The sequence below is a fragment of the Juglans microcarpa x Juglans regia genome, chromosome 3S, assembly GCF_004785595.1.
Source record: "Juglans microcarpa x Juglans regia isolate MS1-56 chromosome 3S, Jm3101_v1.0, whole genome shotgun sequence".
In the NCBI taxonomy this organism is placed as follows: Eukaryota; Viridiplantae; Streptophyta; class Magnoliopsida; order Fagales; family Juglandaceae; genus Juglans; species Juglans microcarpa x Juglans regia.
This window is the reverse complement of record NC_054599.1, coordinates 129076-151183: the sequence shown is the minus strand read 5'-3', so window position 1 is coordinate 151183 and position 22108 is coordinate 129076. Positions and strand designations below refer to the sequence as shown.

At 39.4% G+C, this 22108-nt stretch overlaps 1 protein-coding gene across 3 annotated transcripts in view; it reads right to left on the bottom strand.

Annotated features, from left to right (window-relative positions):
- The window catches only part of LOC121257153 (uncharacterized protein At5g08430), a 39584-nt gene extending 19079 nt beyond the window's left edge, over positions 1-20505 (bottom strand). The window contains exons 1-7 of one of the 3 annotated variants that reach the window (XM_041158056.1): positions 20247-20505; positions 19218-20001; positions 16092-16204; positions 14866-14931; positions 4431-4481; positions 4071-4141; positions 2094-2350 (exon numbers count right to left, since the gene is read on the bottom strand). In XM_041158056.1, the coding sequence (XP_041013990.1) occupies positions 2094-2350; positions 4071-4141; positions 4431-4481; positions 14866-14931; positions 16092-16204; positions 19218-19893 (1234 nt within the window). In that variant the 5' untranslated portion in view covers positions 19894-20001; positions 20247-20505. Of the gene's footprint in view, positions 1-2093; positions 2351-4070; positions 4142-4430; positions 4482-14865; positions 14932-16091; positions 16205-19217; positions 20002-20104 lie in introns of all 3 variants that reach the window. The other 2 variants (XM_041158058.1, XM_041158057.1) reach the window with 2 other exon arrangements.
- Between the last annotated feature and the right edge of the window lie 1603 nt (positions 20506-22108).

Below are 22108 nucleotides of genomic sequence, written 5' to 3'. Positions count from 1 at the left end.
GCTTGATTTTCACGATTTCCTTGTATTTGTTTCCTCCTCTTAATTAGGTGTTTCCTCTGGTGTACGCCTTGTGTACTTGTGCTATGCCTATTCTTCTATTAGTATGAATAAAATATTTTACTCATAAAAAGAAAAGATGTGATCTCTAATGGCTGAATTATGATTTTCCCATTTTCTACTAAAGCTCAACAAATCTCAATTTGGAAGCCTTACCCCTTGCAGCTGGAGCTTCTGGACTTGCACCTACATGAGCTTCCATGATCTAGGATTAAGACTTCGAAGCTTTGTTCCCACTAGGTTGATGGACCCTATCAAGGGCTTCAATGAACCCAATCATAGGTGCCTAACTATAACCCTGCCCTTCCCTATCTCCGCACACTCCAGAGCAACAAAGTCCGTTGGCGACACTTGGACCCAGTGCACAGCTCTCATTGCAATTGGACTAGAGTAGAGCTGACTCCATGACCTCTACAGAAGTTACCTTTGGTTCCTCGGCCTCTTCTGCCCCCATTGCCACCTTTAACCTACAGTGCCTCCTGCCATTTGTAGATCTGGCATCCAATGTTCCTCCAGGGCTGACACCTCCATTTCAAGAAATCAGCACTAGGGAGCCAACCAAGTCCCTATCAAAACCTGAAGATTTCATCACTACCAATGCCAATGGTTGAGTCTCGGGAACCCTTGACAGATCAGATGTTCTCTCCCAGAGTTACAGTCCACTCCTTCCAAGAACAATCACCAGTTGCCCATCATCTCCAATTGCAACATTGGTACACCCAGCAGGCTACTTCAAGGATGCCATCCAAATACAGAGCAAGCAGATCAAAGGAAAACAGAAAGAAAAGGGTAGGAAGAAGAGAGAATAGGAGGAGAAGATAATGAGCCAGAGTGGAGAAGCCCTCTAACCCATGGCTGAGTGATGCTTCCACAAGCCTACACAATCACCTAGTGAGGGTCAAGTGGATAGTTTCAGACGAGAGAGAAAATAATTTTGGAATCCCCTGAAGATAGATCGATTATTTCTCCACTTTTATGGAATTGTGGGATAAGTAAAGATAGAATGAGAACTACCACAGAGCCCAACTTCTATATATGTTTTTATGATGTCCCTGACAATTGAATAACTGAAGACCTCAAAACTGGAGCACAAGTGTCCATCAGGGCCAGCTTTTTACTAAAAATTGAAAATTTTCTCACTTATACTCCATTGGTTACAGCTTCAATGAAGGAAAAAAATCCCTTCACAAAAGCAATTTAGGCCATAGCATCAAATTGGCAGTAATGCCTGAAGCTATTTTTCTCAAATATCAGTTTCCTAAGCTTGCTTTTTCTTCACGTTCATCAAAAACTATATTATTATTTTTTTTGGGAAAAATGCTGTTTCAACATTCCCCATTCCCACCCAAAAAAAAAAAGACACTAATAAATAAATACTTAATGTCTATCTAAATGCATCAACGGACAAACAACTTCCTATCTAGCACAAATGACAGTCAACAATACTTAAGGTTCTAAGTAAAAGCATCAAGGGATGCAACAACTTCTGTAACTTGCACAAATGACAATGGACCTCCACATGCTTGTATTTCTAGGTTATCGGTATGATTTCCAAACTGAAATCAGGGAGCAGAAAGTGCAGGGCAACTTATGTGATGGGCAGATTGGAAATTGCATGCACATGCAATGAACCAGTTTAGATTTCCATTGTATCAGAACATACAAGTACATCCCACAATCTTTGACATAAATTGGATTATCTTATTATGTAACGCTATCCAAGGACGCTCTCTGGCAAAAAGAAAGGAAAAAAGTCATGTATCTCACAGGTTCACGCATCATTTTCATGAAAACTTCCAAATGCTGCATGAATAACATGGACTAAATTGAAATATTTCTGAGAATAAATTAATGCATTCACTTATTCTTACCACAATAGGTCAGTATTTTCTCACGATTCACGTAAAAAACTCTCCAAACCACAAAAAACCATATGCACGAACGTTGCAGAAATGTGTAAAAACAGAAGATTAGAGACCTCAACCATTTCAAAGAGGTACCTGAGGGAAATAAAAGAGTAGATGTAAATGATGCACCTGCAAACTCTGTGCTCTGACATGTCCAGGTTGATGCAGCACCATTAGCTGCTATAATGTGAAAAGGAACTTCTGAAGCTCCATTGAGGATTGACCTGGGTGAACCATTGTTTCCTTGTTCCACGTTATCTAGAATATCTTTCGGTGTAGCTTCCGGTTCTACTGCATCTGCATTTACTTTTGGAACCTGATGCAACAGCCGTGACTGTTCATCTGGTGTCTCAAGCAGCTGCTTTTTCTCCAGGTACTGATCAAGCGTAAATGAATTAAGGATCCAAATATGATTTACATGCAAGTTGACTTACAATTTTCACTAGGATATGTTTCTTTCCATAACATGGGTGTGACACAAAGCGTGGGTTCAAACAAAATATAAAATGTACCACATTACCATGGAAAGATGATCAAGAAAATCCGGATACCATCCTCTTCTTAAAAAAACCATGAGAAGACAGCCTTCAAAGATATGGTATTACAATGAAAAGGACAATCCCATGTATCCATTGAAGAAACTCAAACAAATGCCTCACGTAAAATTTTTATAATCTGATGATGCAAGGCACATCCTTGTAAATTATCCTATTTTTCTCTCACCATAAACATTTTTTTTTTGGTTTAGTCTCTCACTTTCAATATTAACAGAGGCAAAAATGAACAATCCTCCACAGTAGGATGCCTGGTTGTTAGAGATGCTACAGAAGCAAGAACTGTAATAATGGATGAGCAGACAAATTTTAGATGTGGCACAAAATTATCCTATAAATTGTTAAATTTTTAATGTAGTATGGTATATTTTATCCCAAAAAGCAAACAAGGTTAAAGATGTCAACTTCCAAGGGGCTAGAGAATCCCGTACTCGCATCATACGATTAGTCTTTCCTCTTAACTATTTCTCTTTCCACAGGCCATCATACGCTGCTCCAGTCTGTGAACTCTGATGAGAACCAACTTCTGAAAGATACCCAACTCTAGATGGAATCCAGCAAAGCATCAGTTTGAACTTATATTCAGATCCACCACCACCAGATTAACTTTAACAAAGATGATAAAGGACCTTGGGAAATCTGGGATGGCAATTCTTTGACCTGCCCATACCATACAAGCATACCATTCTTGCATTTGTGCTTTGGTTTGTAATTGCTTCATAAGTAATATTTGAGAGAAGGTTGAGATTTATCCCATAATAAAGTATCCCATCATCAATGAGGCTCAACATGTATCTCATAATAGATTTGTTTTAAAAAATGTCATTGAAACGAATACGCCGAGGCAAAATGTCACATTTCCAAGTAACCATGCCTAGTTACCGTTGGTTCAAACACACCATCTTTGTTCATGTTGCTACAGTTGTCATCCATGACCAATGCCACAAGATTATACCCCCAGAGGAGCCCACCAGAGAATTAGATTGAAATTTTGTACTTCTGATGGATCCTCTCTCCTGATTGAGCTTGTGCAGGCAGATTTTGCCTGGTAGGGCCGATAGTAGTGCACTGTGTGGGATAAAGTAAGGGGCCCTTTTCACCTCCTACGAGTCACCCAGTAGAAAAGATTTTCTGAAAGGAGTAAAAGAACTGTAGATCATTGATCTCTTCCTCAAAGAACTCAATACCAACAATGTCAACATTGCCAACACTCTTCTGATCACCATCGGCTCCAATGAGAATAACTCCAATGTAATGGCCAAAAAGTTGACTTCATTGCCAGAGAGTTTCATATGGCCAAATGTTTCTCAATATGTAGTGGCTGCACCCTCTGAGCCAAAAAGTTGACTTCATTGCCAGAGAGTTTCATATGGCCAAATGTTTCTCAATATGTAGTGGCTGCACCCTCTCTCTTGTTTACTAATTGGTTCAAAAGCGTCAGAGATGACTCAATTATATGTTTAAACCAAATCCCTGGTTACATCACAAGATACAGCAAGAGGCCAACACTATCATACATGGCTTGCAATCTAAAAATATCATGAAAGGATATTCTCTACGCCATCCTTTTTCATTGGCTCGATCAATGAGGTTTTGTAATAAAGGAATTTCTCTTGCAAGCCACTGCAACAAAACCACCACATCGCATAGAAAAAGTGAGTTGGATGAATAAATCAATCCCAATTACACCAAGAGAATGAGATAAAATTAATGTTTGCATTGATAAGCATGTGTTTTCTCATGGAAGATACTGAAATTACTGTTTTACAGTTAGCCAACAATATACTACTACATGAGACGTAATATTGACAAACTTGCACCCAACAGGCAAAATAAAAATAAAAATATGAGAAAGAAAAATGCAAGCAGATCTCTTTGCAAATAGTCAATTTTTTGTATACTTAACACCTACATGCTTTGTAATATCCTCGTGCAATATTTGCGCCTTGTGTTGAAGATCCACCTGTAAAGGTTTAAGAAGCACACTAACAAAATGAAGTATGGGAAAAAACCTGAAATACCATGTATGACCCAATAAAGAAAAAGAAACAAGAGACTGGAGAATTTAAAGAGGCAACTGATTATAATGTTTAGCCAAAAACAAGAAGAGAAGAAATTTAAGTATGCAATATACCCTTTGATGATGATATGAGCTATTCAAATGGACTTGAAATAGGTGTAAGAAGGTAAAAAAAATAAAAAAATACTGCTGACATGTCACTTGCTATTAATATAATTCAACAAAATCTCAGGAAATTCCAGCTTCATATAGAAGTATAATATTATGCCAGTGATCCAAATAAATTCAAAAGTCAATAAGGTTACCAACAGATTTTAATGATTACATCTCCCTCCCTCCCTCCTCTTTGTTTCTATTGCTATATAACTCACATGTCTCAGGACTTAAACTGGTGATGTTGTACAGCATTCCCTTTTTACAGGTAGTGGAGGTGACGTTAAGCCTAAAGGACATTGGCAAAACAATTATTGCTCTTGCCACAAGCTTCTAAAGAAAATTCCAATAAACAAAATTTATACTAGTTTCTTCCTTCTTTCCCTTTCCTTCAGATTCCGATAAGGGAAAGATTCTTTTCTTCAGGTTCCAATAATTTACAATACAGAAATGTGTACATATATGTGAAAATAAGTGTTATAGTTTACTGCATTTACATATTTATTTCCCTGGAGTAGAAATATAGATAATGAAATAGTGAGATTGAGGTGCACCTGCATTTACATATTTATTACCATGCATTTTCAGTTAATGTTGATGGACAAAATTAACACAGTCCTCTTTCTATTTAACTCAAACCACAAGAGGTTATTCTCAAAAAAATTTTGAAGGATCTTAAAGCGAAGTTGTAATGGTCCTTGCTATTCTTCACTGTGTTGTAGTAAGGAAATAGTGTGGAAAAGGACTAGTGAGTGCTACGGTGTTTAACAGAATGCATATAAAGTGTTTGATAAAATGACAATGAGAGAGTACAACAGCTTAAAGATGAAATGGCTACGCCTTGGGGTATTCGAGGTCCCCAATTCCTCCAAGAAAAACTCTACTGTCTACAATAATTCTCTAGACACAAGATATTCCAGATTTCAGATCCTCCCCCACTTCCCCTCCCTTCCCTTCTTATATCCCTGGATGTCAGAAATTACATAAAAGGAAATAACAAACTCTAACTAATTCTATTCCCAGCAGGTACGCACCAGAGTCACATGTACTTCACTGAATAAAAACGCATTACTTCATTTATTTAGGTAAAACGACATTGTCTAGACCATAGCAGTAAACGACGCCACCTAGCTTGCTTTTTCTCCATCTAGTGAACGACGTTGCCCAGCTTGCTTCTTCTTCATTCCTCGACAGCTACTATTCTTATCTTCACTGCCATGGAGGGTCATAACATTCTCCCCCCCTTAAAGAACCTTGTCCACAAGGTTTATAGCACTCAAAGAATAATAAGGGAGTGGCTTTTCGTGAATGTGACTGTATATGAACATCACCTTCACCCCCTTCACCACCCAGAACACCATCTCATCTTCATCCTCATATGGACTACCAGTTGCCCCTAAACTTGATAAACTAAACTTCAGGCCTCCTTTTTTTTTTATTTATTTATTTTTTTTTTAAGAAGATCCCATTCCAGAAAAATGACCAATCAACTCGAAGTTATAACTACTAGCGGCTGAGGTATACATCGACATCTCAACAAAATTCTGAGTTTTATTCCAAGGCCTACCCATTTTACCATATACATTTAGAAACGCATTATCAATTATCAAGGTCGATTCACATTTTCCTTCTCTTCCTCTATCAAAATGCCACCAGATTTTTTCCTCTATCAAGTGATATTCCCCAAGCTTTAGCAGTTTTATCCCATACCACTCAAAAACAGCTCTAATTAGCAATTCCTTGAGCAACTGAAGGGCTGCATTTGTATCTACTAAGAGCAGTTTTCTCCATTGCCCCCCGCCAAAGATTACAAGAGAAGCATAAAGGTTTTTAAATAGCTCAAAATTGCCTTCAGTGATATACTTTGCTCCCAAATTTTGATAGAAATTAAAAATGGAGATAGGGAAAATGTACTTACCCCTGAGAGTATCACCAAATTCCTCTATTGTTTCAGCTTCATCCGTCCAAGCCTTAATGGTGTTATCGTAGCTATAAGTGAACCAAATATCCGTAGTTGGCTGCCACTGAACCATCTCAACCTCTGGAATATGTCCCTGCAACACCGAAACACACTCGAACTCGTTGGCAGGCTGCATTTCACAAATCCAAACTGATTCATCTTGGCCACACACTACAAGGAACGTTACCGATGCATTCCACGAAACACCTTTTACATCATTCCCATGATCCTCTAAAGTGGAGACACATTCGTAATCACCACCAACATTTTCCAACGGCTTAAACTCTTGCTCTGAACTTCTTGAGGGGCTCCCACAAATTTCTATTTGAAGTAACAAATAAATTCGGTGTTGCTGATCTTTCTTACCTCTCTCTTCTTCTTCTCCTCAAGCTGAATGGCATTTTGACGCCTCCATTCATGAAGAGCAAACCCTTCCTCGGGCTCCATCTCAGTCAGCGGTGGGAGCACGGGCCCATCCGAGACCAAAACGTTGTCATTAGCATCGTTTTCACCTACACCGTAACCATTTCCGTTCGCCGCATGGATCTGATCGTACGGAGACTGGAAGTAGCTAGCATTTGGATCATCAAATCCAAAAAGCCCATGATAGTCAGCAGCGTTTTCGACAGCGATGTCATCGTCCACAGGGAACCCTCCGGAGAAGTCTCCTACGGCAGCTGGGAAACTGGAGTAGGATCCGGATCCGTAACCGCCACCAACGAAGTTATCATCGTCGTCATCAATGAAATGACGAGCAGAAGAGTTCACGTTCATCTCCTCACCATCGATGTCGTACGTGTCAAAGGAAGACCTCTTTGTCGAAATGCTACTTTCCCTGTATCGCACCATCTCTCTATTAAACTTACAAGTTTTTTGCCTCCCGAATGAAATGGTATCCGCGGGAAATGGCTTGTTCTCCCCCTTCAATCGGACATCCTCTGTCGCTTCGTGCACTACCGACTTTTGATTTTCAGCAGTTGAATCCATCTTCTTCGCTTCAAGAACAACATACCCATCGTCAAATATCGTCGTCCCTATCAACATAACATCGTCTTCTACAACAATTCCTCTATGTCTCACTTGGTGTTGCTCCAACGGGTAGATGTTTCTCCCATAAGCATATTCGATATTGAGCTTCACATAGTAAATAGTGAAGGAAGAATCGACTAAGATTTTTAGATTTTTACCGTCGGAAGACTTCACTGTAAGAACCATTTGGCCTGGATCTCTATAGAAATCATCATAGAGTGCACGATGATAATTCTGAAAACATATTTGAAGTTCTTCCTTACTCAACTCCATGGCAAGATCGTTGGCTCTAGATACCAATTGTAATGGTCCTTGCTATTCTTCACTGTGTTGTAGTAAGGAAATAGTGTGGAAATGGACTGGTGAGTGCTACAGTGTTTAACAGAATGCATATAAAGTGTTTGATAAAATGACAATGAGAGAGTACAACAGCTTAAAGATGAAAATGGCTACGCCTTGGGGTATTCGAGGTCCCCAATTCCTCCAAGAAAAACTCTACTGTCTACAATAATTCTCTAGATACAAGATATTCCAGATTTCAGATCCTCCCCCATTTCCCCTCCCTTCCCTTCTTATATCCCTGGATGTCAGAAATTACATAAAAGGAAATAACAAACTCTAACTAATTCTATTCCCAGCAGGTACGCACCGGAGTCACGTGTACTTCACTGAATAAAAATGCATTACTTCATTTATTTAGGTAAAACGACATTGTCTAGACCATAGCAGTAAACGACGCCACCTAGCTTGCTTCTTCTCCATCTAGTGAACGACGTTGCCCAGCTTCCTTCTTCTTCATTCCTCGACAGCTACTATTCTTATCTTCACTGCCATGGAGGGTCATAACATAAGTACCTTATAACACAGTAGTGTTTGACTTAAATTTCTAAATTTTATGTAATTAGTTGAGTAATTGATTTTCATGTTGCATAATATGCTATTTAAACCTTTTTTTAATTTTATTTTGTGTATATTTTTATTAATATACATTAACTTTTAAAATTATGTGCTTTATTTCAGTCAAGCGTGCGCTTGCTCTTTGCACCTAGGCTCTAAACAGCATTTGCGCTAAACTGGGCCTGGTGCTTTCACCAACAACGGTCCAAAGGCTATCTATTCCCTTCAAAACCTCTCAACTCATTCCCTTGGCCTTGTTCACTAGCCACTCTGGTTGGATTTCTGGGCATCAACCTTTTATCAGCAGGCAGAGGCTATCACAATATCTCAACAGGATTAGAGTGTTCCTCACAGGATTATTCCAGTTGGTGAGGTAGGAGATGCGGAAAGCTTGGCCAGTACTGTGGGGTGGGTTGTAGGGTTGTTCATTACCATTGAAGTATTCAGGTCTCCCTTTGGGTGCATCTCATAAGTCCACTATTATATGGAGCGATATTGCAGAGAAAATTGAAAAGAGGTTAGCTGGTTGAAAGAGGCCTTATCTATCAAATGGAAGGTAGGTTAACCTTGACTAAAAGTACTTTATTAAATTTGCCCACTTATTGTAGTCAATTTTCCCCATTCTGATTGGTGTGGCTAAGAGGATATAGAAACTTCAACAAGATCTTCTATGGAGTGGGATTAGTGATGATTTTTAAGTTTCATTCAGTGAATTTTTTTTATAAGTAAAATTTTTCATTCAGTGAATTGGTCGAAGATTTGTTCTTCAAAGTAAATAATTGGTTTTGGGATAAGAAGTTTGACTTGGTTTAAAAAAGTGTTGTTTGGGAAGTGATTATGGTGTAACGCTACAGAAAGGGAAGCTTTCTGGTGACGGGTTGTCACACCTGGCCCTAGAATCTCCAGGTTTGGGGTGAAATTCGTATTTTAGGATTGTTGTCTTGTGATAAATAATTGGGAAGTTTAGATATTGTTTCATTTTTATTAAAAGCAGACAGATTGTTTTTCATTAAAAGTCAGCCACCTAAGCAGGTTTTCAAAGATTAGCAAACTTCCCTAAACCAGTCCTAGACAGGTTAGGATCTGCACAGCAGTGCTGTCATAAGAGAAACCATAGAAATACTCACTCTAGCATCTGCCAAAAGTTCATTGGTTAACTTAGTAAGACTTCTAACTCTCCAAGGAATGGGAAGGTACCGAGAAATTGTCACACCCCAGCCCAGAAATCTAGGTCTTTTCGAATTGTAGGCCCACGGGTCTGACTATTTTCTGCTTATTTATTTATTATTTAAATATGGGTGAAATTTAACTCTTGGTTGGACTTCAGATTTCATTGTTGGTAGAAATATGTCATTTAAGGCAAATTTCCAAGGGGAAAACTTGCCTAACATGATCCCTAGCTTCCTAATCTGTCACAGCTGGCTTATTTATGTTAAAAAACCCTAGAAAACTACCAAGGGTCTGTTTGGTTCACAAAATAGAATGCTGGAAAGGAATAGATATTCCCGTGGGATAACTATCCTAGGTTTGGTTGCCTTTTTAGGATAAGGAATGGCTATTCCGTGTGAAGTCATTCCACCAAATGAGGAATAGTTATTCCTCAAAAAAATGGGAGGAGTGACTATTCTTGAGGCTTTGGAATAGCAAATTTTTAAAACAAATTTGTATTTTTGGATTTGTTTAACATAAGAAAAAATACTGGTGGCCGGCCAGACACCACTTTTGGTGCCCAGCCACCCAGGAAAACCTACAGGGGTGGTTGGACCAACCTTGTGGCTTACACGGGGGGTGTATCTGATGATAACCAAGTGATAGGTTGCTGGTTTGGATGTAAGATGTTAGAGCTTGTCACATTTTTTAAGCATGAAGCCCAACTCGGATTTTCTAACTTTATGATTTCAGAAAACATATTTATGACTAATCATATCACATCCCAAAGACAAAGGCCCAAGTATATGGGACACATACAAGAGCATCGCCTATGCATGCTAGTTTAGTGACACAAGGAATTCATGAAAAATCATGCCATTAAAATCAATTACAATTGACCAATGGAATAGAGCATTGAAAAAGAGGTTTCTAAGCTCATCCACAGACTGCTATCGATCTTCAAAACTTCATGCATTCATCTCCCTCCAAATATACCAACATAGACAAATTGGAACCATCCGAACCATACTGTTGCAATCTAGGAGTTGCCTTGAATGCATCTCCAAGAAGTTAGGAGGTCGATTACCTTTTTTGGCATCACCCAAACTAATCACATCCGAACAAATAACTCATTCCACAAGGTTGTAGCAATCTCACAATGAAGTAATAGATGATCAACAAACTCTCTGCTCTTTTTACACATACAACATCAATCCAAGACTATGATGTGGCGTTTCCGTAGGTTGTCTAGTGTGAGGATCTTCCCCAAGGAAGCCATCCATACAAAATAATTGCCTTAAGGGGCACCTTTGTCTTCCAAATACTCTTCCATGGCAATGGATTTATATTATGCATGAGCATAACGTACTGTAAACTTCCCTTTCTTAGAGGGGTGCTAAAAAATCATCTTCAACTCCCCACATCATATGGGTAGAGTACACTAGATCATAGAACTCCGAAGAAGCGTCAACTTCCTAATCTTGGGGAGTACCATTGGATAGGAGTCCAAAATTGAGGCTTCTTTCATTCTTGCTATGCTATAGAATTCTCGATAAGCTTCTTGGGTGCCTTATTGCCACCCCATACATCATGCCAAAATTTGATTTTGGACCAATCACCCACCTCAAAATGGATATTTCTTGAATATATGTCTCATCCTCTTCTTATGTGTTTCCATAGCCCCAACCCATATGGCCCACTCACCTCATTTGAACACGATCCTCCCCATGGTCCATCATGCTTCGATACTATGACAACTCTCTACAATGCTCCCTGTCCATTGTGGTATATCCATGGCCGTTTCCCAAGCAAAGCTTTGCTAAAAGATTGCAAGTTCCGAATACCCAATCCTCCTTTCGGAACAGGGGAGCTCACTATGGCCCATTTTACCTAGCGGAATTTAAACTCATCCTTCATTTCCTCCATAAGAAATATTGTTGGAGTTTCTCCATGCGATGAGCCACCTTGGTGGGAAGTAGAAATAGCGATAGGAAGTAGGTTCGCAAGTTGGAAAGGCTACTTTTGATTAAAGTGACCCTACCACCTCTGGATAAATACATCATAGATATGTTATGAGCTATTAAGCAATCATCCTTGTGATCAAGACCAATTGTAGTTACACTGAAGAACATTTACATGAATGTGTGGTCCATCAGAGATAAGTTATGAGTGACTTAAGCAGTCACCGTTGTGATCACAAGCAGTGGGACAGGTTGTGGTCAGACTAAAGGATGTTTTCAAGGTTTGGTCCATTCGTATAGGGTATAAGCAAGTGGAAGACAAGGTTAATAAGCTATGTAAAGAACACGTTGATCATTTATGCATCCTTGAAACATGTTGTCACAACCCAACTTTTTTGAAGCCCAAGCTTTCCTCCCTCTACATCACACACCACCTAATGTCTCTTTCATCCCTGCCCACACCGCAGTCGCTTTTCCCCTAATCATCCCTCCCGGTCTCTCCCTTTCTCTCTGCACTTCAAGTGGTCGTCCAACACTAGGCTACCAAATGTCACCGCCCTTTCCCTCCCTCTCGGTCTTTCCTCTTCCCTCATCCCTACATCTCTCTCTGTGCATCTCTTCCTTGCCATTACCCCATTCAATTGCTGCCACACCACCACATTCTCTGTTTTGCTACCAACATCCCACCGCACTGCCACTTGGAACTTCACTACACCGCCACACCGAGCACTCGTCGCCTTGCTACCCCACCACCAAGTTCCATGCCACCGACAACATCAAACGATGTTGCACTGCCGCACACCATCAAGCCGAGCCACTCCTCTACAAGCACAAACACTGTTACACCACGTCTAGTCACAAGCCCCAGCTCTACACCACTCCAATTCGGTAAGATGAGGCTTCTCCCTGCCCAGTTGATACCTCTTTGTTGGTTCCCTCTCACAATGTTTTCCCTCTTTCTTGTGCCATTGCCATAGCCATGGACAGACAATATCTCCACCGCGCCATTGTAATGCTTTAACATCATTGCTCCTCTTACAATGAAATTGCTGCCATTGGACAGTAGGTAAATTCCTAGACTTTATTATGGATTGAGTTGATGTTGGTTTGAACAAATAATAGGGTTGTCTCGCAATCCCTTCTTCATCTTAGTCCGCAGGATTAAAATTGTTGGATTGGGACTAACTAAGAAGCTAGTTGTGGCTGTTGTTTTAGTGCGATAGGATCTGTAAGGCGTGAGTTTATGGTGGGAATATTTGGTTTGCTAGAAGGCCTGACTATTGCTTGAATGTGTGGTTTTGGTGGAATGCTTGAGTTGTTGTTGGCTTGCTCAATTCGTGGATAAATTGGTTGAGGACGTCTATACAGGTAGAGGGTGACGTGAATGGTTATCTTTAAGTGGATGTCTTAAATGTTTCAGGTTGTTAAAATAAATGATCGAGATTATGGTGGCATCTCAAGCAATTTATAAAAAAAATTCTTGATGTGGCAAATTTAGGAATTCCAATACCTTGGTTGATTGGTTTGATTGCAAGTTTGGGTTGTTGTGGTTTTTTGCATTTTGTTGTCTTTTTCTGAATTTTTTTCCCATTCAAGCAGTGGATGGGGGCGGACGGACCAGGGGTTTGCCCCTGCACACCAGCACACAAACGGGGGCCTCGTCCCTAGGATACGGTGGCAGATTCTGCTCCCCCCCCCCCCTGGCACCCATGTGGGGGCGGGGTGTGGAAAGGGGGCAACCCTGCTCCGTAGGGTGCGTGTAGGACCCCTAATGACTGGTATAGACATGAGCAATTTGTACACTGATTCTCCACTGCATAACATGCAAATGTGACTTCCGGATTAGTTTTCTGATTACATGATATTATTTGCTTATTCAACCATTTCTGTTAATGTACTGAATTTGAAAATCCTAGTGCATAAGATTCTGTTTCTTTAATTGTGGCCTCTGTTTCTGTTATTGGCCTTGTCACAGGTATAAAATGTGGCCTCTTGTTTATGTTTCTGGCCTAGCCACAGGTATAAAATGCGGCTTATGGTTTTTTGTTTCTGCTTGGTTAACAGTAGAGATGCACAACCCTGCCATCGAGGTAAACAAGGCCTCTGTTTCTGTTTATGATATTGTTTCAGTTATGCTTATGCCAAAGGTTATTTTGGTCTGAACTGCTATTATTAAATGCCCTTTATTTCCACTCTATTATTACAAGACATTGTTTTGTTTCTGCTTTCTGTAACTGGCATGCCTACACACTAACCCCTTTTATTATGTCTCTTACTTGGCACAAGTTTCATGTTTTAGTAGCATTCTTATATCTACATGAAGGGGGTGTTACAAAGATCCTAGAAGTTGAATAGGTTATGCCTCGACAGGTTATCTAAATGATAATTAATAGAATAACATTCCAAAAATGGGGCCAATGATTAGGAAGTGGATCTCTTCTCTTTGTTTTTTGATAGGTTGTATTCGAAGTCGGGTTGGAAGCAACAATGACGAAAGAATGCTTTGGTGCCCTTCTAGGAAAGGAGTGTACAATGTGAAGTCTTTTTACAATGTCCTATGTGCTCATGATGAGACTTCTTTCCACTGGAAGCTTATTTAGGGGAATAAGGCTCAACCCGGGTGAATTTCTTTGTTTGGACAGCGGCATTGGGGAGGAATCTTAGCCTGGATGGCATGAGAAAGTCGGGCATTGTAATGATTAATTGGTGTTGCATGCACAAGAAGAATGGTAAAACAGTGGATCACCTTCTCCTACATTGGAAGTTTGCAAGTACTTCATGGAAGGCAGTTTTTGGCCTATTTGGTATAGAGTGGATTATGCCTTTCTGAGTAGTGGATCTCCTAGCATGTTGGAGAGCACAGTTTAAGAGCCACCATTGTGAACTGTTGTGGAAGATGACACTGGCTCTGTTATGGTGTATTCAGAGGGAAAGAAGTTAATGTCGTTTCGAAGACTGCAAACAAACAATGTTGGGGCTCAAGTCATACTTTGCATTATACGATAGTGGTCGAAATTAGTATACTTCTATGACTACTGTTCATTACTTTCTATCACTTTTTCCTTCTGCTAGCTACGTGGATCTCTTGAATGCTTACTATGTACCAAGTTTACACCCTCTTTCATTGTTGATAAAATTGTATCTTAGTTGTAAAATAAACTCCAAAAGGAAAACTTACAACAGTTGGCCTTTTGAGCAAGCCATCCTTTACTCTCTGATTCAAATCCATGCATTCTTCCTGCAACTAAATCCAAAAAGATAAGACAGTCCATGCATAGAAATGCAATTGCACAAATGTACAAGACTTATATTTTAAAATATTAAAGAAACTATAGTAAGAAAAACACTATAGCCAGTAAGATTGTAGTCTTGTCTCTTGTGCAAGACTACAGTCTTCAAAATTAAAAGAAGCCAGTAAGCAAGACATATAAAACTCTCTGTCTATGCCATATGGAGCAGTTACACCAACAACCAGATATACAGGTAAAGATATGCAATCCGATATCAATGTGTTTGAAGAGTGTTACAAAATGGGATCCGAAAGCATACAAAAAATCCACCCATGACCTTACTTTCTTCTCACCATATGCATCCAAAGACCATCCATCTCCACCACAAACCTTCAAGGACCTCTCATTCAGGAGTGTTAACTTAATGGACTATGGAAACCCAAAGGAAAAAAAAAACAACCATCAAAGGTGCAAACAACCCCACCCCCCTCATTTTATTTTTTAAATCAAATGACCAAAGCAAAGTAACTGACTACACTCAATTACACTTCCACAAGATGGAACCGACTAAGGCGTCTGACCAAGTGGACAATCTTTAAAGCAGCAAAGATGGGGGATCTTGAAAAGGAAGACCCCAGAGGCATCCAACATGTTGATAGGCAGGCAAATGACAGATCAAACCCAAAACTGAGATATGAAAGGGGTCAATGTGTAGGCATGCCTCAAATCCAAAATTAAAATGCAATAAGTGCCCACCTCAATCAAAAGCTCATCAAGAAGGAAGCATGTAGGAGAATTTTTTTTTTTTTTTTTCTTTATGTCAGGGAACCTCTCCAAGGCAGGGCCCTTCGGACCCACCCCTGGCGAGTAAACCCCAGTCTCATGCACAACACCCTCGGAAGTTTCCCTACAGGGAACTAGTTAAATCGCTGGCTTTTCACTAGAGGGTGTGGCCCCAAATGATTATTTGCACCCATGAGGTGTTGAACCTTGGACCTTGAAGGGAGTGATACCCCAAGGCTAAGGCCTTCACCACTTGGGCCAACCCCTTGGGGTTATGTAGGAGAAGTTATCAACTGAAAGCATGAAAATGCTGACTGACGAACTTGTAATTTGCAAACAAAGCTCCTCAAAATTAAGCCGAAAGCTGTAAATTAATTTGAAAAAATCTTACATCAGAAAAGTTATCATCCGAAAGCATGCCAACACAGATGTCTTTTACCACACCGGAAACTTGAAGGAGGACTTCCATACTTGTACTACCGGTTCCAAATGCCTTCTTTATACCTAGGGAATATATTATAAAACCACCATAGATTAACTTTCTGAGATTGCATATACAAACTCCCAACACTTAATGCTTTTAGTGTTTGCCAATGATAACAAAACATAATTAATTATATACTGAGAGCAATTTGGATTATTACTATTATTTTGATAGGTAAAAGAGATTTTATTAATACTAACAGAGGAATAGGCATAGCCCAAGTACACCAAATGTATACAAGAGAAAAACATCTAGTTAGGATATAGACATAGGTACAAAGAAATCGTGAAAACTAAGCTCATTGAATAAGATTTCTTAGTGGTTTGTCAGTGGACGCAAATGAATTTTATTAGGAAGATTAGTCGTGTTGATAAGAAACAAGACTTCTTTCTATAATGAAAAGAAGTCTGGATGGTTTTTCTATGGCTTTTTTTCAAGAATGTTGGGAGATAGTGAAGGAAGAAGTGATGCGGATTTTCCATGCTTTTCATTCTAATCTTAAGTTTGAGAAGTCATTAAATGCTACTTTTATTGCTCTTATCCCAAAGATAGTTGGTGCCCATAATTTGAAAGACTTCCGGCCTATTAGCTTGGTAGGTGGGATCTACAAGATCATTTCAAAGGTGTTAGCTAATCGCATGAGTTTGGTGATGGACAAACTCATTTCCAAACCTCAAAATGCTTTTGTTCGGGGGCGGCAAATTTTGGACTCCGTTTTGATAGCGAATGAGTGTTTGGACAGCCGGTTAAGAGAAGGCACTCCGGGGGTCCTTTGCAAGTTAGACATGGAAAAGACCTATGATCATGTGTGTTGGGATTTCCTTTTTTATATGTTGAGAAGATGTGGTTTTGGAAACAAGTGGTGCGAATGGATTAAACACTGTGTTTCGACCACTCAATTTTCAGTTTTAGTCAATGGAAAATCTTGTGGTTTTTTCAGCCTTCGAGGGGTTTGCGACAAGGGAGTCCATTATCACCATTCCTCTTTATTTTAGTCATGGAGGCTTTGAGCCGCATGGTGGAGGCTGCCACTAGGGGGGATTTATTGCTGGTTTTTCGGTGGGTAACAACAGTAATATTGTCAATTCTATTTCTCACTTATTATTTGCAGATGACACACTTATCTTTTGTAATGCTATTAGTGACCAGATTCAAGCTCTAATGGTGGTTTTGTTGTTTTTGAAGCTGTTTTGAGACTTAAGGTGAACTTGGGGAAGTCGGAGTTGGTACCGGTGGGGGTTGTGAGTAATATTGCTTCTCTAGCAGAGTTTTTGGGTTGTAAAATTGCTTCACTTCCTATAAAATATCTTAGACTCCTCTTGGGGGGGGTCATTTAAAGCAAAGAGCATTTGGGATGGGGTGGTAGAGAAGATTGAGAAAAGATTATCGAGGTGGAAGCGGCTATATCTATCAAAAGGGGGGAGGTTAACACTTATTAAAAGTACAATTTCTAACCTTCCTACTTACCATCTTTCCCTCTTTCCATTGTCGGTGGGAGTGGCTAACCGTATGGAAAAGTTGTTTAGAGCTTTCTTGTCGGTGGCATGGGGGAGGAAGTCAAATTTCACCTTGTAAGTTGGCAAAGGGTGTGTTGTCCAATTGCAAATGGGGGATTAGGGGTGCGAAATTTGAGCATCTTCAACAAGGCCCTTCTTGGTAAGTGGTTGTGGAGGTATCAAATGGAAGGGAACTCGTTGTGGAGAGAGGTAATCGAACACAAGTATAGTAGTGAGTGGGGGGAATGGTGTTCTAAGGAGGGTAGGGGGTCATATGGAGTAAGCCTATGAAAATTTATTAGAAATGGGTGGAACACCTTTGAAAAATATATTAGGTTTGGAGTGGGTGATGGAGCAAGACTCCGCTTCTGATTAAACACTTGGAGTGGGGAGAGATCTCTTTCCATTGTCTTTCCAGTTGCTTTTAACATGGTTGGAAATCAGCAAGCGGCAGTTTCAGATTTGTTGTGTTGTGCCAATGGGACGGTAACTTGGAATGTCACTTTTACTATAAATGTTCAGCATTGGGAACTTGATGAGATGGCAGCCTTTTTTAGTCACTTGTATTCAGCAAAGGTAGGAGGAAATGGGGGAGACCATATGTTGTGGATTCACACAGGAAGAAAAAAGTTTATTGTTAAATCTTTTTACAAGGCTTTGACAGTACAATAGCCACCTTTTTTTTGTGGAAGAGTATTTGGAAAACACAACCTCCATCTAAAGTTGCGTTTTTTACTTGGACAGCTACGCTTGGAAAGATTTTGATGGTTGATAATTTAAGAAAGCAGGGTATGGTGGTCATGGAGTGGTGCTACATGTGCAAAAGGAATGGAGAATCGATAGATCATTTGCTTTTACATTGTGAGGTGGCGGAGGAATTATGGGCTAGTATCCTTGATAGAGTCGGACTGAGTTGGGTAATGCCTAAGAGTGTGGTGGAACTACTAGCGTACTGGAACTAGAGACATATCAGTGCACAAATGGCAACAGCATGGCATATGATACATTTGTGCTTAATGTGATGTCTATGGTCAGAAAGGAATGATAGGTGTTTTAATAACAAGGAGCGTGCAGTGGGGGAAATCTGAAATTTTTTTGTATTCTCTCTTTTACAATGGTTTTCAGCTATTGTATTGAAGGGTGAGAATACCCATGAGTTTCTATCCTCTTTTCAGTTCACTAGAATGTAGTTAGGTGTCTCACTTTGTATACTTCCTGTGTACTTGAGCATTGCTTAGTTTCATTCTATTCAATAAAGCTACTTATTTACTTATCAAAAAAAAAAAAAAAATGAAAAGTTCAATTATAATCGCTTAAGAAAAGTACAAATCAACCAATAAAGAGAGATTATTTTTCTTAGGTGTCAACGGTTTATATTTATCTTTTCTCAAGTGGTATAATATAAAGTTTCTATTACTTTTTTTTGGGTGTGTGTAAATACAAGCTGCTGAATGCTTTTGAAACTATACTAGCGGAAAAAAAGGCCTCGAGATAAACTTTCAGCCCATACAAGAGGGTTTAGAAATTAGCAGACTACCTGTGACTTGGACAAGCTGGTGAGAGTTTTTCTGAAGGTAATCATTAGGGTCAGATTTGATCCTGACGAAGCTTCCTACTAGTTTATCTTCAAAGGTTTCAGGGTCCTTGAGAAGATCTTCAACTAGACTTTTTCTCAAGTAGACAAGCTTAATGTTGTGAGGATTTAAGGCAGCAAAACAACTTGTCGGAGTTAAGGAAACTTTTTTCTTTTGGTGGGCTGTTCTTTCCATACTCGAGATATTATCCCGTTCATACGTCTCCAAAACGTTCTCCCTCTCATCAGAGCTGTATGAAAAAACTTCATCCGATTCCTCTTGGTTTTCGGCAAAATGTGGTTCCAGCAAGTCGTGGATTTTGATTCGGCTTACTGTTTTCCTTCCAAAAATTGAATGGAGCCTCTCATCACAAAGAATTCTCTTCTTTTTTGTGGGGTGAAGAAGGTGGTTGTTATTAACATAGTCATTTATAATGGCGGCAGCATCATATTGAGAGATATGCTCACTCGTATCTTTTCCAATCGATTCAAGGAACTCGATGAGCTGTCTCGATCCCCAACCAAGAAACTCCTTTTTCTTCGATCTTACCTTCCTTTTAGTTCTTACAGGAGTCTCATATTGATGCACGCTATTCTCTTCCATCCAATCAAATGCGGCAGATTCCACTCTCCCAGCCATTTTACCGATACGAGAGCACTCGATGCGCTAATGTAATATCGGTGTCGGTCTTCCTCGAGCGGAAATATGCGGAGTGAAAATTGAAAGGAATATGTTATTCATCAATGCCCTGCAATATATCAAGAAGAAGTTATAACCACACGCACTGGACATTAATTCAATCGTTAGGGAAAAATAGAACAAAAGCATTCAAATGAGCAGTGATTTTAACTTGTAAAAAACAAGAATATACATATATATATATATATATATATATATATATAGCAAGAAGGAAGAGTGGCAGCAGCAATGAAAATCTGCGACAGTGGGGGCTAAGGTTTATTACTGAAATGAAGCGAGTAAAAAGGCTCAGCTGAGATCTTCGAGGGTTCGCTCTTTGACGTGGGAGATCCTTTTCGAGGGCTTGAATAGGTTCACAAGTCACAACGACTCTCCTCTTGGGGGTTTCAATTTTCAGGTCATCAGAACCGGCTCGGGTTTGGTTTTTCGGGTGGATCGTGAATTTCAGACTTTAAAATAGGAAAATCTGCCTAACATCCTTCCCTGCAAGTAAATATTTTCAAAAATTATTTGTACAAATTTAGAGTGTCAAGTCTTGAAGAAAAAAGTGGGTAGAGGAAGAAAAAAAAGCGAGAACAGAGAGAATTAGGATTATGCGTACAGATGTGTATATATATATATATATACACTAGCAAAGTACGTTTGCCACATTTGTCTAATTGGAAGAAAAAATAAAATTCTTAAAAATAATGTATCCAAACTGTAAATAAAGTGTGACTCTATACATGCAGCACAGAATCTTGAATAATTAAATTAGATGTTAGTTCACAATCATCAAAATTAAAAGAGTACATAAGATTGATTAGTAAATAGCCTAATTATTATGAAATTTAAATTATGTTAAATTTTCTAATTATTTATGGTTTTACTCTCTTAAAAATATTTAGCAAAATTTCATTATTTATTTAATGATGAAATATTAGTATTTTATAAATTAAAGTTAATTTTAAATGTATGATATGATATTTATATTTTAATTATCTATTTAAGTTAGTTTATTTTAAATGTTTTAACCTCTACCGTTGGATCAAATTTAGAAACTCAAGATAAAGGGTTGGCTGACAAAACCAGAAGATTAAAACCATAATGACAAATCAAATAAGAGTGGCTAACAAAGTGCAAATGGAAAAAGTAAAACACAAAAAGTAAGACTAAAATCGTAATAACACCTAACTACCAAGGGCATTGATGGAATAAAAATGTTAAACAAGAATTACTATTCATTATTGTTCATCACTATTCATTACTGTTCATATCTTATAAAGGCTTTTTAAGTATAAGGAATTATTAGGCTACATGTATTTTGTTAATTGTATTTTATTTTTGTCTCTGTTGGCGCCACCCCAATCTTAAAGATGATTTATATCTGTCCATTTCAATTTATTGAGTTACCTTGTCTCTACTTCAACTCCAATCATTTGGTCTTTCCTACTTATCTTGCTTCCGCCCCCTCCTGGTAGGGCTGGGCTCCGACTCCGACAGAGTCGGAGTGCTCGTTTCCGACCTCCGACTCCGACAAGAGTCGGAGTCCGACTCCGGTCGGAGCTCCGACCTCCTATAGGAGCTCCGACATAAGATCGGAGCTCAACGTGCGCTCGACGTAGCGCTCGAGCGGAACTCTTTCAGAGAGGTTCGCTCGACTTCCGCTCGACATGTCGATCGAGCTAATGTTCAATACAACGTGTGCTCGACTTGCGCTCGACACCTCGCTCGAGCGCAAGTGTACAGTAAAAAAAATTTTGGAGTCGGAATCGGAGCTTCTTGGAGCTCCGACTCGGACTCCAAATAGATATTCGGAGCTACTCCGAATTCCGACTCCGAATTCAGATGACTCCGACGAAGTCGGAGTCTGAGCGGAAGTCGGACGGAGTCGAAATTTTCAGAATTTTGCACACCCCTACCTCCTGGTATCAGAGCCACTATTCTGGTTGTTGGTAGATGATTTATATTTGCCCATTTCAATGTATTGAGTTATCTTCCAATCCTTCCTTGGTACTTTGTTAATTGTGTTCCATTCTTATCTTTGTTGGCACCACCCCAGTCGTAAAGTGAATCTCGAGAACTGTGTCTATAAGGCCCGTTTTGTTAGAGAAAGCGTTTAAGGCATGTGTAGGTAGACAGTTGGCTAGGGTATATGTTACGATATACAATAGAA